The sequence below is a fragment of the Cetorhinus maximus genome, chromosome 1, assembly GCF_964194155.1.
Source record: "Cetorhinus maximus chromosome 1, sCetMax3.hap1.1, whole genome shotgun sequence".
NCBI lineage: Eukaryota > Metazoa > Chordata > Chondrichthyes > Lamniformes > Cetorhinidae > Cetorhinus > Cetorhinus maximus.
In genome coordinates, this window is record NC_135879.1 from 159,361,935 (window position 1) to 159,378,293 (window position 16,359).

Here is a 16,359-nt window from a genome sequence, read left to right on the forward strand (position 1 = left end):
TAAAAGAAGTGGCTGCTGAGATAGTAGATGCATTGATTTCAATTTTCCAAAATTCCCTCTATTTTGGAAAGGTCCCAACAGATTGGGAAAAAAACAACTGTGACTCCTCTATTCAAGAAAAGAGGGAGATAGATGGCAGGAAACTACAGGCCAGTTAGTCTAACATCTGTCATATGGAAATGCTAGAGTCTATTTAAAGAAGGTATAGCAGGGCACTTGGAAAATCTTAATGCAATCAGGCAGAGTCAAATGGTTTTGTGAAAGGGAAACCGTGTTTGACTAATTTATTAGTGATTTGGGGAAGTAACAAGCAACAGTTATAAAGGGGAAACTATAGGTGTGGTGTACTTGGATTTCCAAAAGGCATTTGATAAGGTGCCATGTCAAAGATTACTACACAAAATAAGAAGTGATGGTGCAGGAGGTGACATATTAACACGGCCTGAGGATTGGTTAGCTAACAGGAAACAGAGAGTAGGGACAAATTTTCTGTTTGGTAAGATGTATCCAATGGAATGCCACAGGGATCAGTGCTGAAGCCTCAAATATTTACAATCTATATCAACGTCTTGGATGAAGGGGCCGAATGTATGGTTGCTAAATTTGCTGATGACACAAATATAGGGAGAAGAGTAAGTTGTGAAGAGGACTTAAGGAGTCTGCAAAGGGATAAAAATAGGTGAAATGAATGGGCAAAAATTTGACAGATGGAGTACAACGTGTGAAATTGTGAACTTGTCCACTTTGTCAGGAAGAATAGAAAAGGAGCATAGATTGAAATGGAGAGTGACTGTAGAACTCTGTTGTACAGAGGGATCTGGGTATCTTGGTGTATGAATCACGAAAAGTTAGTATGCAGGTACAGCATCTGATTAGGAAGGCAAATGGGATGTTGTTTACTGCAAGGGGAATGGAATGCAAAAGTAGTGAAGTTTTGCTACAGTTGTACAGGGCATTGGTGAGACCACACTTGGAGTACTGTGTACATTTCTGATCTCTTTATTTAAGAAAGAATATAATTGCATTAGAAGCAGTGCTAAGAAGGTTCAGTGGGCTGATTCCTGGGATGGAGGGCTTGTTTCATGAGGAAAGGTTGGGCAGAATGGGCCTAAACTCCATTGGAGTTTAGAAGAATGAAAGGTGATCTTATTGCAACATATAAGATCCTGAGGGAACTTGACAGAGGTTATCATTGACTGGAAATTGAACTGGACTAGCCATATAAATACTACAGCTACAAAAGCAGGTCAGAGACTGGGAATTCTGTGGTGTGTAACTCCATCCACCACTCTCAACATTCACTCCCTCCACCACCAACACACAGTGGCAGCAGTGTGTACCATCTGCAGGATGCACTGCAGCAATTCACCAAGGCTCCTTCGGCAGCATCTTCCAAACCTGCAAGCTCTACCATCTAGAAGGTTAAGGGTAACAGATGCATGGGAACACCACCAAGCAAGTTCCCCTCCAAGCCACATGCCACCCTGACTTGCAACTATATTGCTGCTCCTTCAGTCCCTGGGTGAAAATCCTGGAACTCCCTTCCTAACAGCACTGCGTGTGTACTTATACCGCATGGACTGCAGCAGTTCAAGAAGGTGGCTCACCACCACCTTCTCAAGGGCAATTGGGGATGGGCAATAAATGCTTGCCTAGCTAGCGATGCCCACAGCCCATGAAAGAATAAAAAAATAATGAAAGGATGTCTCCCTTTATCGGAGAGACTAGAACTAGGGGATGCAGTTCAAAATTAAGAAACCTCCCATTTAAGATGGAGATGAGGAGAATTTTTTTCTACCAAAGGGTCGTTAGTCTGTGGAATTCTCTTCCCCAGAGAGCAGTGGAAGTAGGGTCTAGAATATGTTAAGGCTGAGTTAGATAGATTCTTGACTGACAAGGAAATCAAAGGGTATAGGGAATAGGCAGGAAAGTAGACGCCACATTCAGATCAGACACGATCTTATCAAATGGCAGAGTGGCCTCGGGGGACCAAATGGCCTGCTCCAGCTCCTAATTTGTATGCTTGTATTATGTGGAGCTTCCTTTCGTCTGCAAGACAGCTGCAGGCCCCATCATGGCTGCCATCTGATTTGACCTCGTGATCAGCCAGTAGCTCCTGCCTCTCAGCAGTACTCAGCTCCTAAATTAACATTTGAAGATTGCGTCGCATGAGCAAATCCTTTGTGTTTGTACATATATAGATCGAAGTTTAGTTTACTAAATCATTGGAGAGTAGATACTTTCTCCATTAGAATGGTCGAAGAATTACATATAAGCTGTCAAACATGGTCGGCGAATAAAGAAGGGCGTAATTATACCAAATTATGGCATATACTAAAGTGATAATATCTGGACTGCAAAGCAATAAACAGCTCTCACACAACTTACATGCCAAAGCTATGTGCCAAGAGGTTTAAAACTAAGCATATAAAACAATTATACTGAGTACACTTTGTACCACCAAATAAGCTTATAATTCTTTAAAAATATTACACTGATGCTTAGAAAATTTTCCAGTAATAAGTATTATTTCTTTTTTAGAATTAAAATGTATTTTCACCCTCCAGCGGGAACAAGAGGAAAAAACTGAATTAAACAAATACAAGGATAATTTGGAGGACGGGAACTGGATACATGATACATTGATGTTCTGATCCTAATGTTAACATATGGCAGAGACAATCTCCATGATTTATAAATGATACAATCTCAGTTTTGGTTAGATAACCTGTGGCAAGAAATGCAGCAAAGCAAACAGTAAAGTTAGAGGTCAAGAAAGATAGGAGGTGAGGATGTCATTGTACTTGGCTAAACTGGCAAATTTTTTCTTCCCATTATAATTGATTTCTTTTTGCTATGAAATGAAGCCAGATTTGGCACCACCATTTAATATGATGTAATTCTTATGATACACCTTCCAATTTGGAAAATACTCAATGGCATTTAATCACAAACTTGACTGCACCTTTCTTGAACAGTGGGACTACTGGAACACAAAAAGCCAATAGAATGTTGAATTAAGCCTCAATGTGAGTAAGTGGGCAAGTACTTTTAAAAAAAATCATATCTGTTGTATTGAATTTTGCCTTAGATTTATCTAATTCTATCTGGTCAATATTAGGAATCATTTAAACTTGTTATCTGTGCCATACCTGTAAGATTGTTTAAGCTGATATAAGGTTGGTTGCTTGATTTTTTAAAGTGATGTGATTAGCTGCTCTCCATTTGACTGTTTTATTTCCTGTAGCAATTGGGCTATTGTGGAATTTAAAATAATATAAGTTTAAGTATACCAACAAGAAATTAATCCTGAACAGTGATGAGATCAGAGGCTTGAGACAAGCCAGTAAAGTGAGATTTAGATTAGGACAGGGAGCAATAAGGAGCTTGGGGTTTGGGGCAGGGGGAGAGTTGGTGACAGGAATACCAGTCAGAGACAGGGTGACTGGGGACTGGAATGGAGGGCGGGGGGGTGCTGAAAAGAGAAATGTGGACTGGCTTATCGAGACTTGGAAATGATATATGGGATCAGAAGCTGGGAAAGAGGGCTGGGGGAAGGGAGTGAGTCTAGGGAAATGTGGGCAGGTACAGTGGCTCAGGGAAAAGAGAGTGACCAAGCAATGGGGATGGGGAAATTGAGACTTGGATTGGGGAGCGAGGGAGACTAGGGACTTGGATGGGTGGAGAGGAATGGGGTGGGGTGGACTGGGTGTGGGGCCCAGCATCTCTTGTAGAGTTGGAAGCAGCGACACTAGCAGCAGCATGGCGAGTGGGCACAGCACAGAGAGAAACAGCCAGCAAAGGAATGATTGAAGCTGTAGAACCTTGCTTTGGATAGACAGTAAAAGATTATTTCCATTGATGATTCTCCCTGTGTTCAGGGAGCATCACAAGCCCAATATATGGAGGAGTTGCAGGACTGCTGAGTACTGCCAATAGTGCTCCACAGGAGGGTTACGTACTGTGGCAGTGGCCCATAGTAGTGCTGCTGAAATGGGAGGATCACTGCTGCTCCTCTGCTTTCCACAGAAGAAGTAAAAAAAAATCTCTACCATTCCTTTAGCGGCCTCCAGCAGTCCCCTTAAAGGCTGCTGTTTTTGACTCTATAGAACTGAAAAAGCAAGATGGAGCTTGCACAGTGCTTGTTCCACTTAGTTTTTCCACATATTTTGTAGAAGAGTCTTAAAACTTAAACATTGGGATGCTTAAAATCAATGAGGACCAATATGGCAGTGGCCATGTTGCCTGCACAAATTAGGTGTAAGGCCTCTTGAGGTTGGTATATACTAACCCACTTTTGACAAATTTATTGGAGGCATTTGAGGAGTAACTGGTAGGGTAGATAAAGGGGAACCAGTAGATGGAGTATACTTGGATTTCTAAAAGGCATTGGATAGGGTGCCACACAAAAGGTTAATACACAAGACAAGGATTCATGGAATTGGAGTAATATATTAACATGGACAAAGAATTGGTTAATGGACCAGAAGCAGAGAATAGGGATAAGCAGGGCATTTTCAAGTTGGCAGGCTGTGACTAGTGGAGTGCCACAAGGATCGGTGTTAGAGCCACAGCTATTTATAATCTATAGTAATGACTTACACAAAGGGACCGAGAGTAATGTATGCTGACAACATAAAATTAGGTGGGAAAGTAAGCTGTGAGGAGGACACAAGAGGTTTCAAGGAGATGCAGACAGGTTAAGTGAGTGGGCAACAAGAAGGTAGATGGAGTATAATGTTGCGAAAAGTGTGAGGTTATTTGGTAGTAAAAATTGAAAAGTGCAATATCTTTTAAAAGATGTGAAACTTGTAAATTTTGATGTTCAGAGGGATTTGGATGGACTCGTGCAAAGAACACAGAAAGTTGGCATAAATACAAAAGCAAAATACTGCGGATGCTGGAAATCTGAAATAAAAACATAAAATGCTGGAAAAACTCAGCAGGTCTGGCAGCATCTATGGAGAGAGAAACAGAGTTAATGTTTCAAGTCCGTATGACTCTTCTACAGGAAATTGGCATTCAGGTTCAGCAAACAATTCTTTTTATTCATTCATGGGATGTGAGTTTCACTGGCTGGGCCAGCATTTATTGCCCATCGCTAGTTGCCCTTGAGAAGGTGGTAGTTAGCTGCCTTCTTGAACCACTGCAGTCCATGTGATATAGGTACACCCACAGTGCTGTTAGGAAGGGAATTCCAGAATTTTGACCCAGAGACAGTGAAGGAACGGCAAAATAATTCCAAGTCAGGATGGTGAGTGGCTTGGAGGGGAACTTCCAGGTGGTGGTGTTCCCATCTATTTGCTGTCTTTGTCCTTCTAGATGGTAATGGTCGTGGGTTTGGAAGGTGCTGTTGAAGAAGCCTTGGTGAATTCCTGCAGTGAATCTTGTAGATGGTACACACTGCTGCTACTGTGCGTTGGTGGTGGAGAAAGGCAAATGGCACGTTGGCCTTTACTGCAAGGGGATTGGACTACAAGAACAATACCATTGTACAGGGCTTTGGTGAGATCACACCTGGAGTACTGTGTGCAGCTTTGGTCACAGCATTTAAGGACAGACTTGCTTTGAAGGCAGTATGATGAAACTTCACTGGGTTGTTTCGTGAGATAGGAGGGCTGTTCTATGATGAGGCTGAATAAATTGGCCTTTTACTGCCTGGAATTCAGAAGAATGAGAGGTGATCTCATTGAAACATACAAAATTCTGAAGGGGCTCACAGGGTATACAATACGAGGTTGTTTCTAGAGAATGAGAGATTGTTTCTCCTGTCTGGAAAATCTAGAAAATGGGGGCACAGTCTCAGGATAAGGAAGGGGTTGAACATTTAGGAATGAGATGAGGAGAAATTTCTCCACTGAAAGGGTTGCGCATCTATGGAATTCTCTACCTCAGAGGGTTGTGAATGCTCCATTGTTGGATATATTTAAGGCTGAGATGGAAAGATTTTTGGCCTCTCAGGGAATCAAGAGATATATGAGCGGGCAGGAAAATGGAATAAAGGTTGATGATCGCCATGATCGAATTGAATGGCAAAGCCAGGCTTGAGGGGTTGTGTGGTCTCATGCTTCTAATTTTTATGTAACACACTGTGCCCAAAAATGGGCACAACTCATACTAATATCTACCCCTTTGTGTCCAAATAAGTTTTGCTAAATGTGGCCCAGATCAAATGCTAGGATGCTGGATCAGGTCACCTCATAAATTGAGTGTGACACCTGATCAAGAGCTTTCTATTTATCTGGAACCACCTAACTTTTCTGATCACCGAGTTCTCTACTTTTGATGTTAAAACCACCATGGGGTGGAATTTCACAGGGTGGAGGGGGGTACAGATTACCTACCCCACCCCAACCAAACTAAAAGTTGGTCGGCACCTTGCTGACTAGGAATTTGATATTACATTGGGGGCATCTTTAATAGTCAGTGAGGGGGGTAGAAGGTGGGGGTTCAAGTTAGAGAGGGTGGGGGAGGGGAGGGATGGAGGGGAATACAATCTGGGTGGTGGTGGGGTGGGGGGGGAAAGAGTGCCCTGATGGGCACAGTGGATCCAGCTTAGGGAAAGCTGCTAGGCTTTTCGCCTTCCCTCTCTACCTTCCCACAGACCGAAATATTGTGGCGGAGGTGGATTGAGGCCCTTAAGTGGCAGATAACTGACCATTTAAGGGCCTCAACAGGCATAAGGGTGAGCCTGACGCTTTACCCACCTCCAACATCACCACCCTCCGCTGTAATATGGGAGACAAGACGGGGGTGGGTGGTGTAGTATAAGAATCTGGCACATATAGGGTTAATGTGGGACTCTACAGTACTCTCCACACAATGATGTAAGAAAGCACATAACTTGCACCCAGGGTCAGTCTAGTGTTGGACGGAGCCGTGTGTACCAGCAAGCATGAAGACAGCTCCTAGCTTTTACCCTTTACTGTATAATTGTAAATAGTTCTAAGAGTCAATAAAGACTTAGAGTTAACCTATGTATGCCTACAAAGACTTCTTCAGACCTACTGAACTGTATTGAACACCCTATAACATTGGTGGCAGTTTGTGGGAAAACCCAAGACCTTACAGGAGATGCAGAGAAAAACTAAAATGCTGGAAGAATGAAAAAAAATCAGCAAAGCAGTCTAACCTGAAAAACAACAAAAGCAGAGGTGCAAAGCAAAAATTGACACCAACGGGCTCCAAAGAAAATCTTGGAAGCTGGAGGCAGAAATTTGAAATTCCTTACTACAACAGAAGACCCCATTGAATCTCCTTTGGAAGTCTAGCTTCTAATCCTAGAGCACAGAGTCAGCGAACCTACCGGGGTAAGCATATGGAGTATCATGTAGGAAAATGGAGGTTGTCCATTTTGGCACAACAAATAAAAAAGGCATATTATCTAAACAGTGAGAGATTGCAGAGCTCTGAGATACAGAGGGATCTGGATGTGCTAGTGCATGAATCGCAAAAGGTTAGTACGCAGTGCAGCAAGTAATTAGCAAAGCTGATAGAATGTTATTGTCTATTACAAGGGGAATTGAACACAAGAGTAGGGAGGTTATGCTTCAGTTAAACGGGGCACTGGTGAGACCACATCTGGAGCACTGTGTACAGTATTGGTCTCCTTATTTAAGGGAAGATGTAAGGCAGTTCAGAGAAGGTTTACTAGATTAATACCTGGAATGGGCGGGTTGTCTTATGAGGAAAGGCTGAACAGGTTAGGCTTGTATCCACTGGAATTTAGAAAAGTAAGAGGCAACTTGATTGAAATATTTAAGATCCTGAGGGGACTTGACAGGGTGAACGTGTAAAAGATGTTTCCTCTTGCTGGAGAATCAACAACTCGGGGTCACTGTTTCAAAATAACAGGTCGCCCATTTAGGACAAAGATCAGGAATTTTTTTTTCTCTGAGAGTTGAGACACTTTCAAATTCTCTTCCTCAAAAGGTGGTTGAGGCAGAGTCCTTAAATATCTTTAAGGCAGAGGTAGAGAGATTCTTAATAAGCAAGGGGGTGAAAGGATATTGGGATAGGCAGGGATATGAGGTTAAAATCAGATCAGCTACTGAATGACGGTGCAGGCTTGAGGGGCTGAGTGACCTACTCCTGCTTCTAATTCGTATGTTTGTATGTAAATCTTTTAAAACTCCAGGCTACAGCAAGTCCTGAAATATCTTTAAATATTTCAGAGTCAGAAGCGCTGTTTGAAAAAACCTAACCCTAAAACCTAATCCCTGAGTCGAGTCTGAGCTCGCTCCAAAACAGAAAAATTAATTAATTAAATAATATGGGATAATTGTGACTTCTGAACTCAGCTGAGAGAAAACAAAAACCAGGATTCAATGCATGCGCGACTTTAAAGTAAAACACTGAGCAAGAGGACTCTGCAGGCAGTAGATCCAGGCAGCCACTGTTGAAATTTTTTTTTCAAGCTGAGCATGATCACCATTGGAGCAGAGCCCATCAAAACCAGCAAGCGGAGGGAATCCCTTTGTCTCCAAGTGAACGGCAATGCCATCTTGAAATTCAGAAAGCTCTTAAAGCAGAACATACACTTTTAAAAATTTAACTATGGATCAGAATTCCATACTTCCAAATCAATTCGATCTAATCCAAGGCCCAGATCAATCACATTATTGGGGGCTTTGGAGCAAAATATTCCCAAGGAATGGCATCACTTCAGCTTTAGACAAAAAGTCAGAAGCAAAGCAGGTTAACAAACTGCTTTACTCAGAAAGCTCTACTGCGAACGGCATTATTGCAAATTCATTATTGCAATGAATTATTGGCTAAATTTGAAGAAGTACTAAAATCTGTTGACATTTATTTTAAATCAAGAAGCAATAAAATACTCGAAAGAGCTAAAGTTAACAAGCGTGTCCAGCAACCAGGAGAACCTGTCGATTCAATGATCTGTACAGGATGGCATAGGGTTATGAACACAGAAACTTAAAATCTGAACTCATCAGAGACAGCGGTAGGAGTAACGGATGACTCACTCTCTGATCTCATGCAAGCAAAGGAAGATCTAACCCTGGAAAAGGTGATCCAGATAGTTAGTCAGTCAGAATTCTGTGAGCAGCACAGAACCATTTTAAGGGAAGAAAATTAACCATGGTGCAGAGGTCAACCCACAGTTCAGTTAGTTAAGCAACAAGGACACAGAGACATTCCAGGCCAGGGAAAGCAATTCCCAAATTGGCCAGCAGAGCGACCATGCCAACACTGTGGAGCAAAGCGCCTCCACAGGCAAGATCAATACCCTGCAATTTCAGCCCAATGCTTTCAGTGCAACAAGACTGGACACTACAGCAAATTGTGCAAGATAAAAACTGAAATGCACAGAAAGTCCAAAGATCATCCACGAGGTCGAGATTGCAAGTCCAGAAGACACACAGCCATGCTGTTTGGGTGAGGTCAAAGATCTTGGTTTCTCGTTTTGGAATACAGACATTTCAGTCCAGTGATGGGCAACCTAGGCTAGTGGGTGAGCCGCATGAGTCCCCCCTCCCCACTTCATCTCAGTGGGCCGCAAGATTGAAATCGAGCATGTGCACTAACCATGACCCTATGAATAAGCTTAAATACATTTACTACACGCCGAATATTTCACAACAAGTTACAGAAAATGCTTAATCATTCATATATTAATAGAACTATCATCAACTTCATATGGTAAAAACAGAAGAAATATTTACACTTGCCTTGCCTACATTATACTCAGTGCGACTTCTGGTTAGACTAGCCTACCTTAAAGTTATCACATTCACAGAATCAACATCATACTGCACGACTTAAAAACTCTCTTCCCAAATAGATATTACAGTTTCACAAGGTCATAATTTTTGTTTCATAAAAGGCTACCTGCTTCAGCTAAGACTACAACAAATTTCATAACCGGCAGTCAGCTGGCGACACTGAAATCGTTTGCTTCTACATGCTTTACAAATGCGTACAAAAGGGTAATAATTTATTGCTAATTACTTGAAAATACGTCCAAATGAAACAAAAACATCAAACATTGCAAAATGTACGTCATAGCTCAGATATCTGTAAGCGACACATAACTCATTGACTGAGAAGCCAATGCTTTTGCCGTATAACGTTTTTGAATTCAATTTAATTTGGTTTCACTCAGCACAGCGCAAATACTAGCGAAAAGCAAAGTGAAAGTTCTGAACAGTGTTGTCTTGTCTCCTGTCAAGTGGTACTGCGAGCCGACGTCACTGAGCTAGACACATCAATGACGACTGCAGTTGGATGATTTTTCCTGCGCGTGGGTAACAGTCGATAAAATGTCTCGTGGGTCACACTCAGAACCCTGATGGGCTGCAGGTTGCCCATCAGTGCAACAGACAGACCCACTGTGCAACTGAATCCTCCAGCAGCATCTTGGATAAGTAAGTCAAAAACTTTGAAATACGAAAACTCAATTTACCATGGTTACAGTGTAATAATTTTTTGAAAAGTTAATCGTGCATATATATATTAATTGAATTAATTACAAGTTATTTTCATTTGAAATATTTTATGAATTTTATATTAATTAAGGAAATAATTATCTATTTTGGAAATCAAATATTTCATCGCTTTTACACAGTAAGAGCATCAACTACCTCGTCATCAGGTTACATGTTAAGGGAACCCCTTATTTGACCAGCGTGTTTACTCTGTACTAAGTGAACACTTTCTACAGTATCAGTGTGACATTTCTTGAAAGAACTAGGTGAAACTTCCAAACTTGTGCTAATTAGGGGTTGTGTTTTGGGCTGTGAATACATACCCATTTGGGAAGAGATTCAGTTTGACAAACATAAAAAGAACACAAAACTGAAAATACTAGAAATCTGAAATAAAAATAGAGAATGTTGGAAATACACAACAATCTTAATGTTATGATAAATTCATAGCAGACTGTTTATTAAGCACTCTTACAACTCGCAGAAAAGGGAAAATTTCAAACCATCACTTTGGTCTGAATTCAAATGCAGGCATAGAACTGAAAGCACCTTACAGGCCTAGCAGAGGCCTGGGTTGCCTACACTGACCCAGACTCCTGAAGGTGTAGACAAACTCCCCGACGTCACAGTTTTCAGATATGGCAATAAAGCAGCATAGTTGGGACATTTAACACCAACAGAGCTGGAGTAAGCATAGATTAATCACGATAGATCAGAGAATTGTAAGATGCAATTGTGTCAAAACAAACTAAACCACTAAGTCCCTTAAAATTTGCACTATTTTTGAAATGCAGTCATTGTTGTTCTGTAGGCAAACACAGCAGTTAGTCTGCACACAGCAAGGTTTCACAAATAACAGAAACAATACTTGCATTAATATAGTCGCTTTCATAATCTCAGGACATCCCAAAGCACTTTACAGCCAGTTAAGTACTTTTGTAATGTAGTCTAGTGACTATAGTCACTATATAGGAAACATGGCAGCCAATTTGCACACTTTAAGCTCCCATAAAATACAATGTTGTGATGACCGGATAATGTAGTTTAGTGATAGTGACTGAAGGATAAATATTGGTCAGGACATCAAATAACATCTCTACTTTTCTTTGAAACTGTGACATGGGATCTTCAGCTCCACCTGAGAGTGTGAATGGGCCTTATAGTTTAACATCTAATCTGAAAGACGGCACTTCTGACAGTACAGAACTCCCTCAGTACTGTAGGAGGTCTTGAGCCCACAACCTTCTAACTCAGAAACAGCTGAACCACAGCTGATACATACAAACAGCAAATTGGATCAGGTAATTTGTTTCTGATGGTGTTGATTGAGGAGAAATGATAGTCAGCAAACCTGGAGAAGTATGAACTGCGAGGAAGATGGTGTAGAACTTCAAAAGAACATAGACAAGTTGGTGGAATGGACGGACAAGTGGCAGATGAAGTTCAATGCAGAGAAATGTGAAGTGAATCATTTTGGTAGGAAGAGGGACCTGGGTGCACATGTGCATAAGTCACTGAAGATAGCAGGACAGGTTGAGAATGTGTTTAATAAAGCATATAGTATCCCAGGCTTTATTAATAGGGGCACAGAGTACAAGAGCAAGGAGGTTATGTTGAACATATATAAAACACTATTTCGGTCTCAGCTGCATTGCGTCTAGTTCTGGGCACTGCACTTTAGGAAAGATGTGAATTCATTGGAGAGAGTACAGAAAAGATTCACGATAATGGTTCCAGGGATGAGGGACTTCAATTAGAAGTTAGATTGGAGAAATTGAGACTGTTTTTTTTGCAGAAGAGAAGGCTGAGAGGAGATTTGATAGAGGTATTCAAGATTATAAAGGGTCCGGACTGAGTAGATGTGGAGAAACTGTTTCCACTCATGAAAAGATTGAGAATAAGAGAGCACAGATTTAACGTAATTGGCAAAAGAAGCAAAAGAGACAGGAGGAAAAATTTTTTCAACCAGCAAGTGGTTGGGGTCTGGAATGCCCTGCCTGAGAGCATGATGGGGGCAGATTCAATCGAGGCATTCAAAAGGGAATTAGACTGTTATTTGAAAAGGAAGAAGGGGCAGGGTTATGGGGAGAAGGCGGGGGAATGGCACTAGCTGAATTGCTCATTCAGAGAGCTGGTCTAAACACGACGGGCCAAAGGTCTACAAATCTGTGATTCTGGAGAAATTTGTTTTAATAAATCAAATGAACTTTTAATTACCTAATTTCTTTTTGCAACCCTAATTTTTATGTTCTCATATAATTGTTTTAGGAATATCCATGGAATTGCTCATGGACAAAATAATGCCTTGGTTTTAACACTCTCCACCTGTTGGAAAGCAGAGGGCAGTCAAAATGAAGTGGAGGCACTTGCTCAGTTCTTTCCCACCCTGATCTGGCTGACTGAAATTTTAAATTGGAGAGAATAACTCCAAATCATTGGGTTCCTTTTCATATATGCAGTTTGGGCTCTGATTGTATAATCCGAGTTTGATCTGCCATTTTCATCTGAGATTTGAATGGGGATCAGTGTTGGCTTCCTGCTAGGGCAAACCTGACTGAGAACAGTCATCAGGAGATCTTGAAGAAGGGTCTGAAGAAGGGTCATATGGACTCGAAACGTTAACTTTGTTTTTCTCTCTCCACAGATGCTGTCAGACCTACTGAGATTTTCCAGCATTTTCTGTTTTTGTTTCAGATTTCCAGCATCTGCAGTATTTTGCTTTTACATAGGACCAGAAGATGCCTAGTGAAGTAAGTTTTAATTTTTGTTTTGTTACCTTGTGGGCCAAGAGGAGCCGGAGTGCTCTTCTGGACCCCATAAGGAAACCTTGTGTCTCCTGGCCCACAAGATTCAACTCCCACCGATGATTCTTCTCCTAGAGCACTGAGCCTGTGTCAGGGGCTGTATCCCTAGTTACTGAGCAGGGGCTTCCCGGCACTCGATTTTAACAGCTTCGCAGCACCTGCCCGGCTGTTTTGGTCAGGAAGTCAGCAAACAACATTTTGCTGCATTTCCGACTAGGTGTTAAAATTGAGCCCAGGGTCTCTCTCTCTCTCTCTCTGTAATTTTGTTTCTGCTCTCCAGTTGTTAATTACTTCCTCTCTCTTAGTTTACCTTTCACTCTGCCTCTTCTATTTTCTGTGTGCCTACTGTTGCTGAGTTTTTCTCTGCTTTTCTTTGGATCTCTTTCTCCATTTGTTTTGACACTGAGAGATATTAGGAGAGAGAATTGGGCCTCTTGCTCTAGAAATTATTCTCTTTTTCCTTGGATACAAAGAAGAAAGTGTAACAGGAACATGGGCTTGAAGGTAGCAATATGCTCAGGCACTTATCAATATATATACGCACAAACATATTAATGACCAAACACATGCAGAAACTCGTTCTCAGGAAAAATAATGATAAATTATCTGAGGTCCCGACTTGCTGTTCAAACCCCACACTTTGCAAGTGAAGGAACACAGGAACAGGAGTAGGCTAAGCATCCCCTTGAGTTTGTTCAGACATTGCTGATCTGTATTTTAAATTCATCGACCTGCCTTGATTCCGCAACCTGCAGTTTGATTTCCAAACAAAAATCAATCTGTTTTTAAAATTTCAATTGACCATGCCTCAACAGCTTTTCAGAGTAGAATGTTCCAGATTTTCGCTACCCTCTGCATGAAGAAGTGTTTCCTGACCACCCCTGGTCAGACTAGCTCTGATTTTAAATTTATGCCCCTTGTTCTGGACAACCCCATCAAAGGAAGTAGCTTCTCTCTACAAATTCCTTTCATCAACATAAATACCTCAGTTAGATCATCCTTAATCTTCGGTATTCAGGGGAATACAAGCCTAGCCTATGCAACCTATCCTCATACTTTAATCACTTCAGACCTGGTATCATTCTGGTGAATCTGTGCTGCACCATCCCGCGCAACCACCACCCCACCCCACGAATGCATCTTCATTCGCCCTATTTCACAAATTGCACCACTAGCTTTACACACTGCTCCATTCACCACAGCCTCTTCACCGCCTACCAACAATACCTTATCAACCACAGTTTATACCTCACATTCATACCTCACAAACTTATCACAAGTGCAAGCTGCACACTCACATATGATAGCTTGCACACAGTGGCAGCTGTTCAATCATGGCAGCCACAGCAGTTTAACACATTGCACGACATTCACTGACACTTCTCCTTCTCTCTTGCAAGGCAAGAGGCAGCAGCAGCAGCTAACCAGCTGGGTTAGGCATGGCTGTATGTGCTCACCTTCATGGGGGAAACGGTGCTGGCCATTATTAGAGCGATTGTCATTGAGGTAGTGGCCTGCAACGAGGCTGAAACCATCAAGGATGATTGGATACTCCTGCCTAATTCACTTTCTCAAATCCTACTTGACCCTCATCTCATAATGTTATGCTTTACAATCTACAGATGGTGTAGCCATGCACCTCTTGCTTTCCCCCATTTCCTCAACCCAAGCCTGCCCTTCGGCCTTTATGCTTAGATGCTGCCTGGTCAGACAGTGGTGTGGAAGGCTGAAGCCAGGGGCAGTGTGTTTGGCGCCTGCGATTCAGCAAGGAGGTGGCAGAACTCTGTTGGAACTAGACCTGTAGCCTTAGAGCAGGCAAGTACTTTGACATCAGTGACTATTTCTTTGTGACTGGGTACTTGCAGGCTGGAACAGGTGACATAGCTAGCATCTCCCAGTTTGCCATCCATTGTTGAGTTAGAAAGGCAATGGAGGTTCTGTATACCAGGTGAGGGGGTCTTCCTTGTCTTCTCTTTAAATAGGATTCCGCCCTATGTGCTACTGCTCTATCTTCCAATGAGCTTAATTAGGATAGTGTAGGAGGGTGAGGGCAGAGAGGTTGGGATGGAGTGGTACAGAGTATTGAAATGACAAGTGACAGGAAGCTCAGGATCACACATGCAGACCAAATGCAGGCTTTCAGCAAAGTGATTAACCAATCTGTGTTGATCTCCCCAAAGTCTGCAGGACTGCATTATGAACAGCGAATGCAGTATACTAAATTAAAAGAAGTACAAGTAAATCACTGCTGGATAGATGCCCAGATGCTTGATTAGCTGACTGTGTGTTTTTGAGTTTAACTCCCGAGTGGGAATGTGGCAAATGGAACAGGGTGCCCGTTTGGGTGCAGTAGCAGGGAAGCTCAGCCAATTATAACTGCTGAGTCACATTAACAAGCCTTTTGCTGATTTTCAGAACAACACAGCCATACAAATCTTAAATCTCAGCAATAGGTATAAATATATTCTTAATTTTTACCTTGTGGCTCTTCTTCCTTTTTAAGAATTTCTGGCTTCTTCTGTTTTGCTGCCAATATTTCACGCTTTAGCTGACGTGCTTCTTTGCGTAGCTCTTCACTGCATGAAAATAATATTTACATAAGCATACAATTTGCTTTGTAACAAAACCAACTATAACAAGCTCCAAGCAGATGCTTGGAAATTCAGAGCTATAAACAAAGAGAATGTAGTTATTAGAAACATGAACCGTCATTTAATTCAAGAAACAATGGCCTCGATTTTGCAGCAAGACATTCGCCGCTGACCTCGAAGAAAGCCTTGCTGAGAAATCTAGCAGCCTTTGTGGCAAGAACCTTACCTCTCTTGTAGTGTAATGATTGTCACGTTGTTTAATAGGGATTCCCTGTCTGAAGTGTAGTTATGTCATCAAACTGCTCAAGGAGCCAATCACATTCATGAGTTCTCACAAAGAATCAACCAGGAAATATGCATTAAAATCAAACCACTTCTTAAAATTTTAACAGAGAACAAAATAAAGGCTGGGACATTACATGGCATGAAAGTAGAACCTGAAATATGTAAAAGCTTTAAAAAAAATAAAATTTGTTTAAAAGTCTTGTAGTTAATCACAATGCAGACATACAATAAATA

The 16,359-nt window shown here is 41.6% G+C and overlaps 1 protein-coding gene across 1 annotated transcript in view; it reads right to left on the reverse strand.

Annotated features, from left to right (window-relative positions):
• The window catches only part of cwc27 (CWC27 spliceosome associated cyclophilin), a 304,456-nt gene that overhangs the window by 84,090 nt on the left and 204,007 nt on the right, over positions 1-16,359 (reverse strand). The window contains exon 11 of the mRNA XM_078548949.1: positions 15,728-15,825. Coding sequence (XP_078405075.1) covers positions 15,728-15,825 — 98 coding nt within the window. The remainder of the gene's footprint in view (positions 1-15,727; positions 15,826-16,359) is intronic.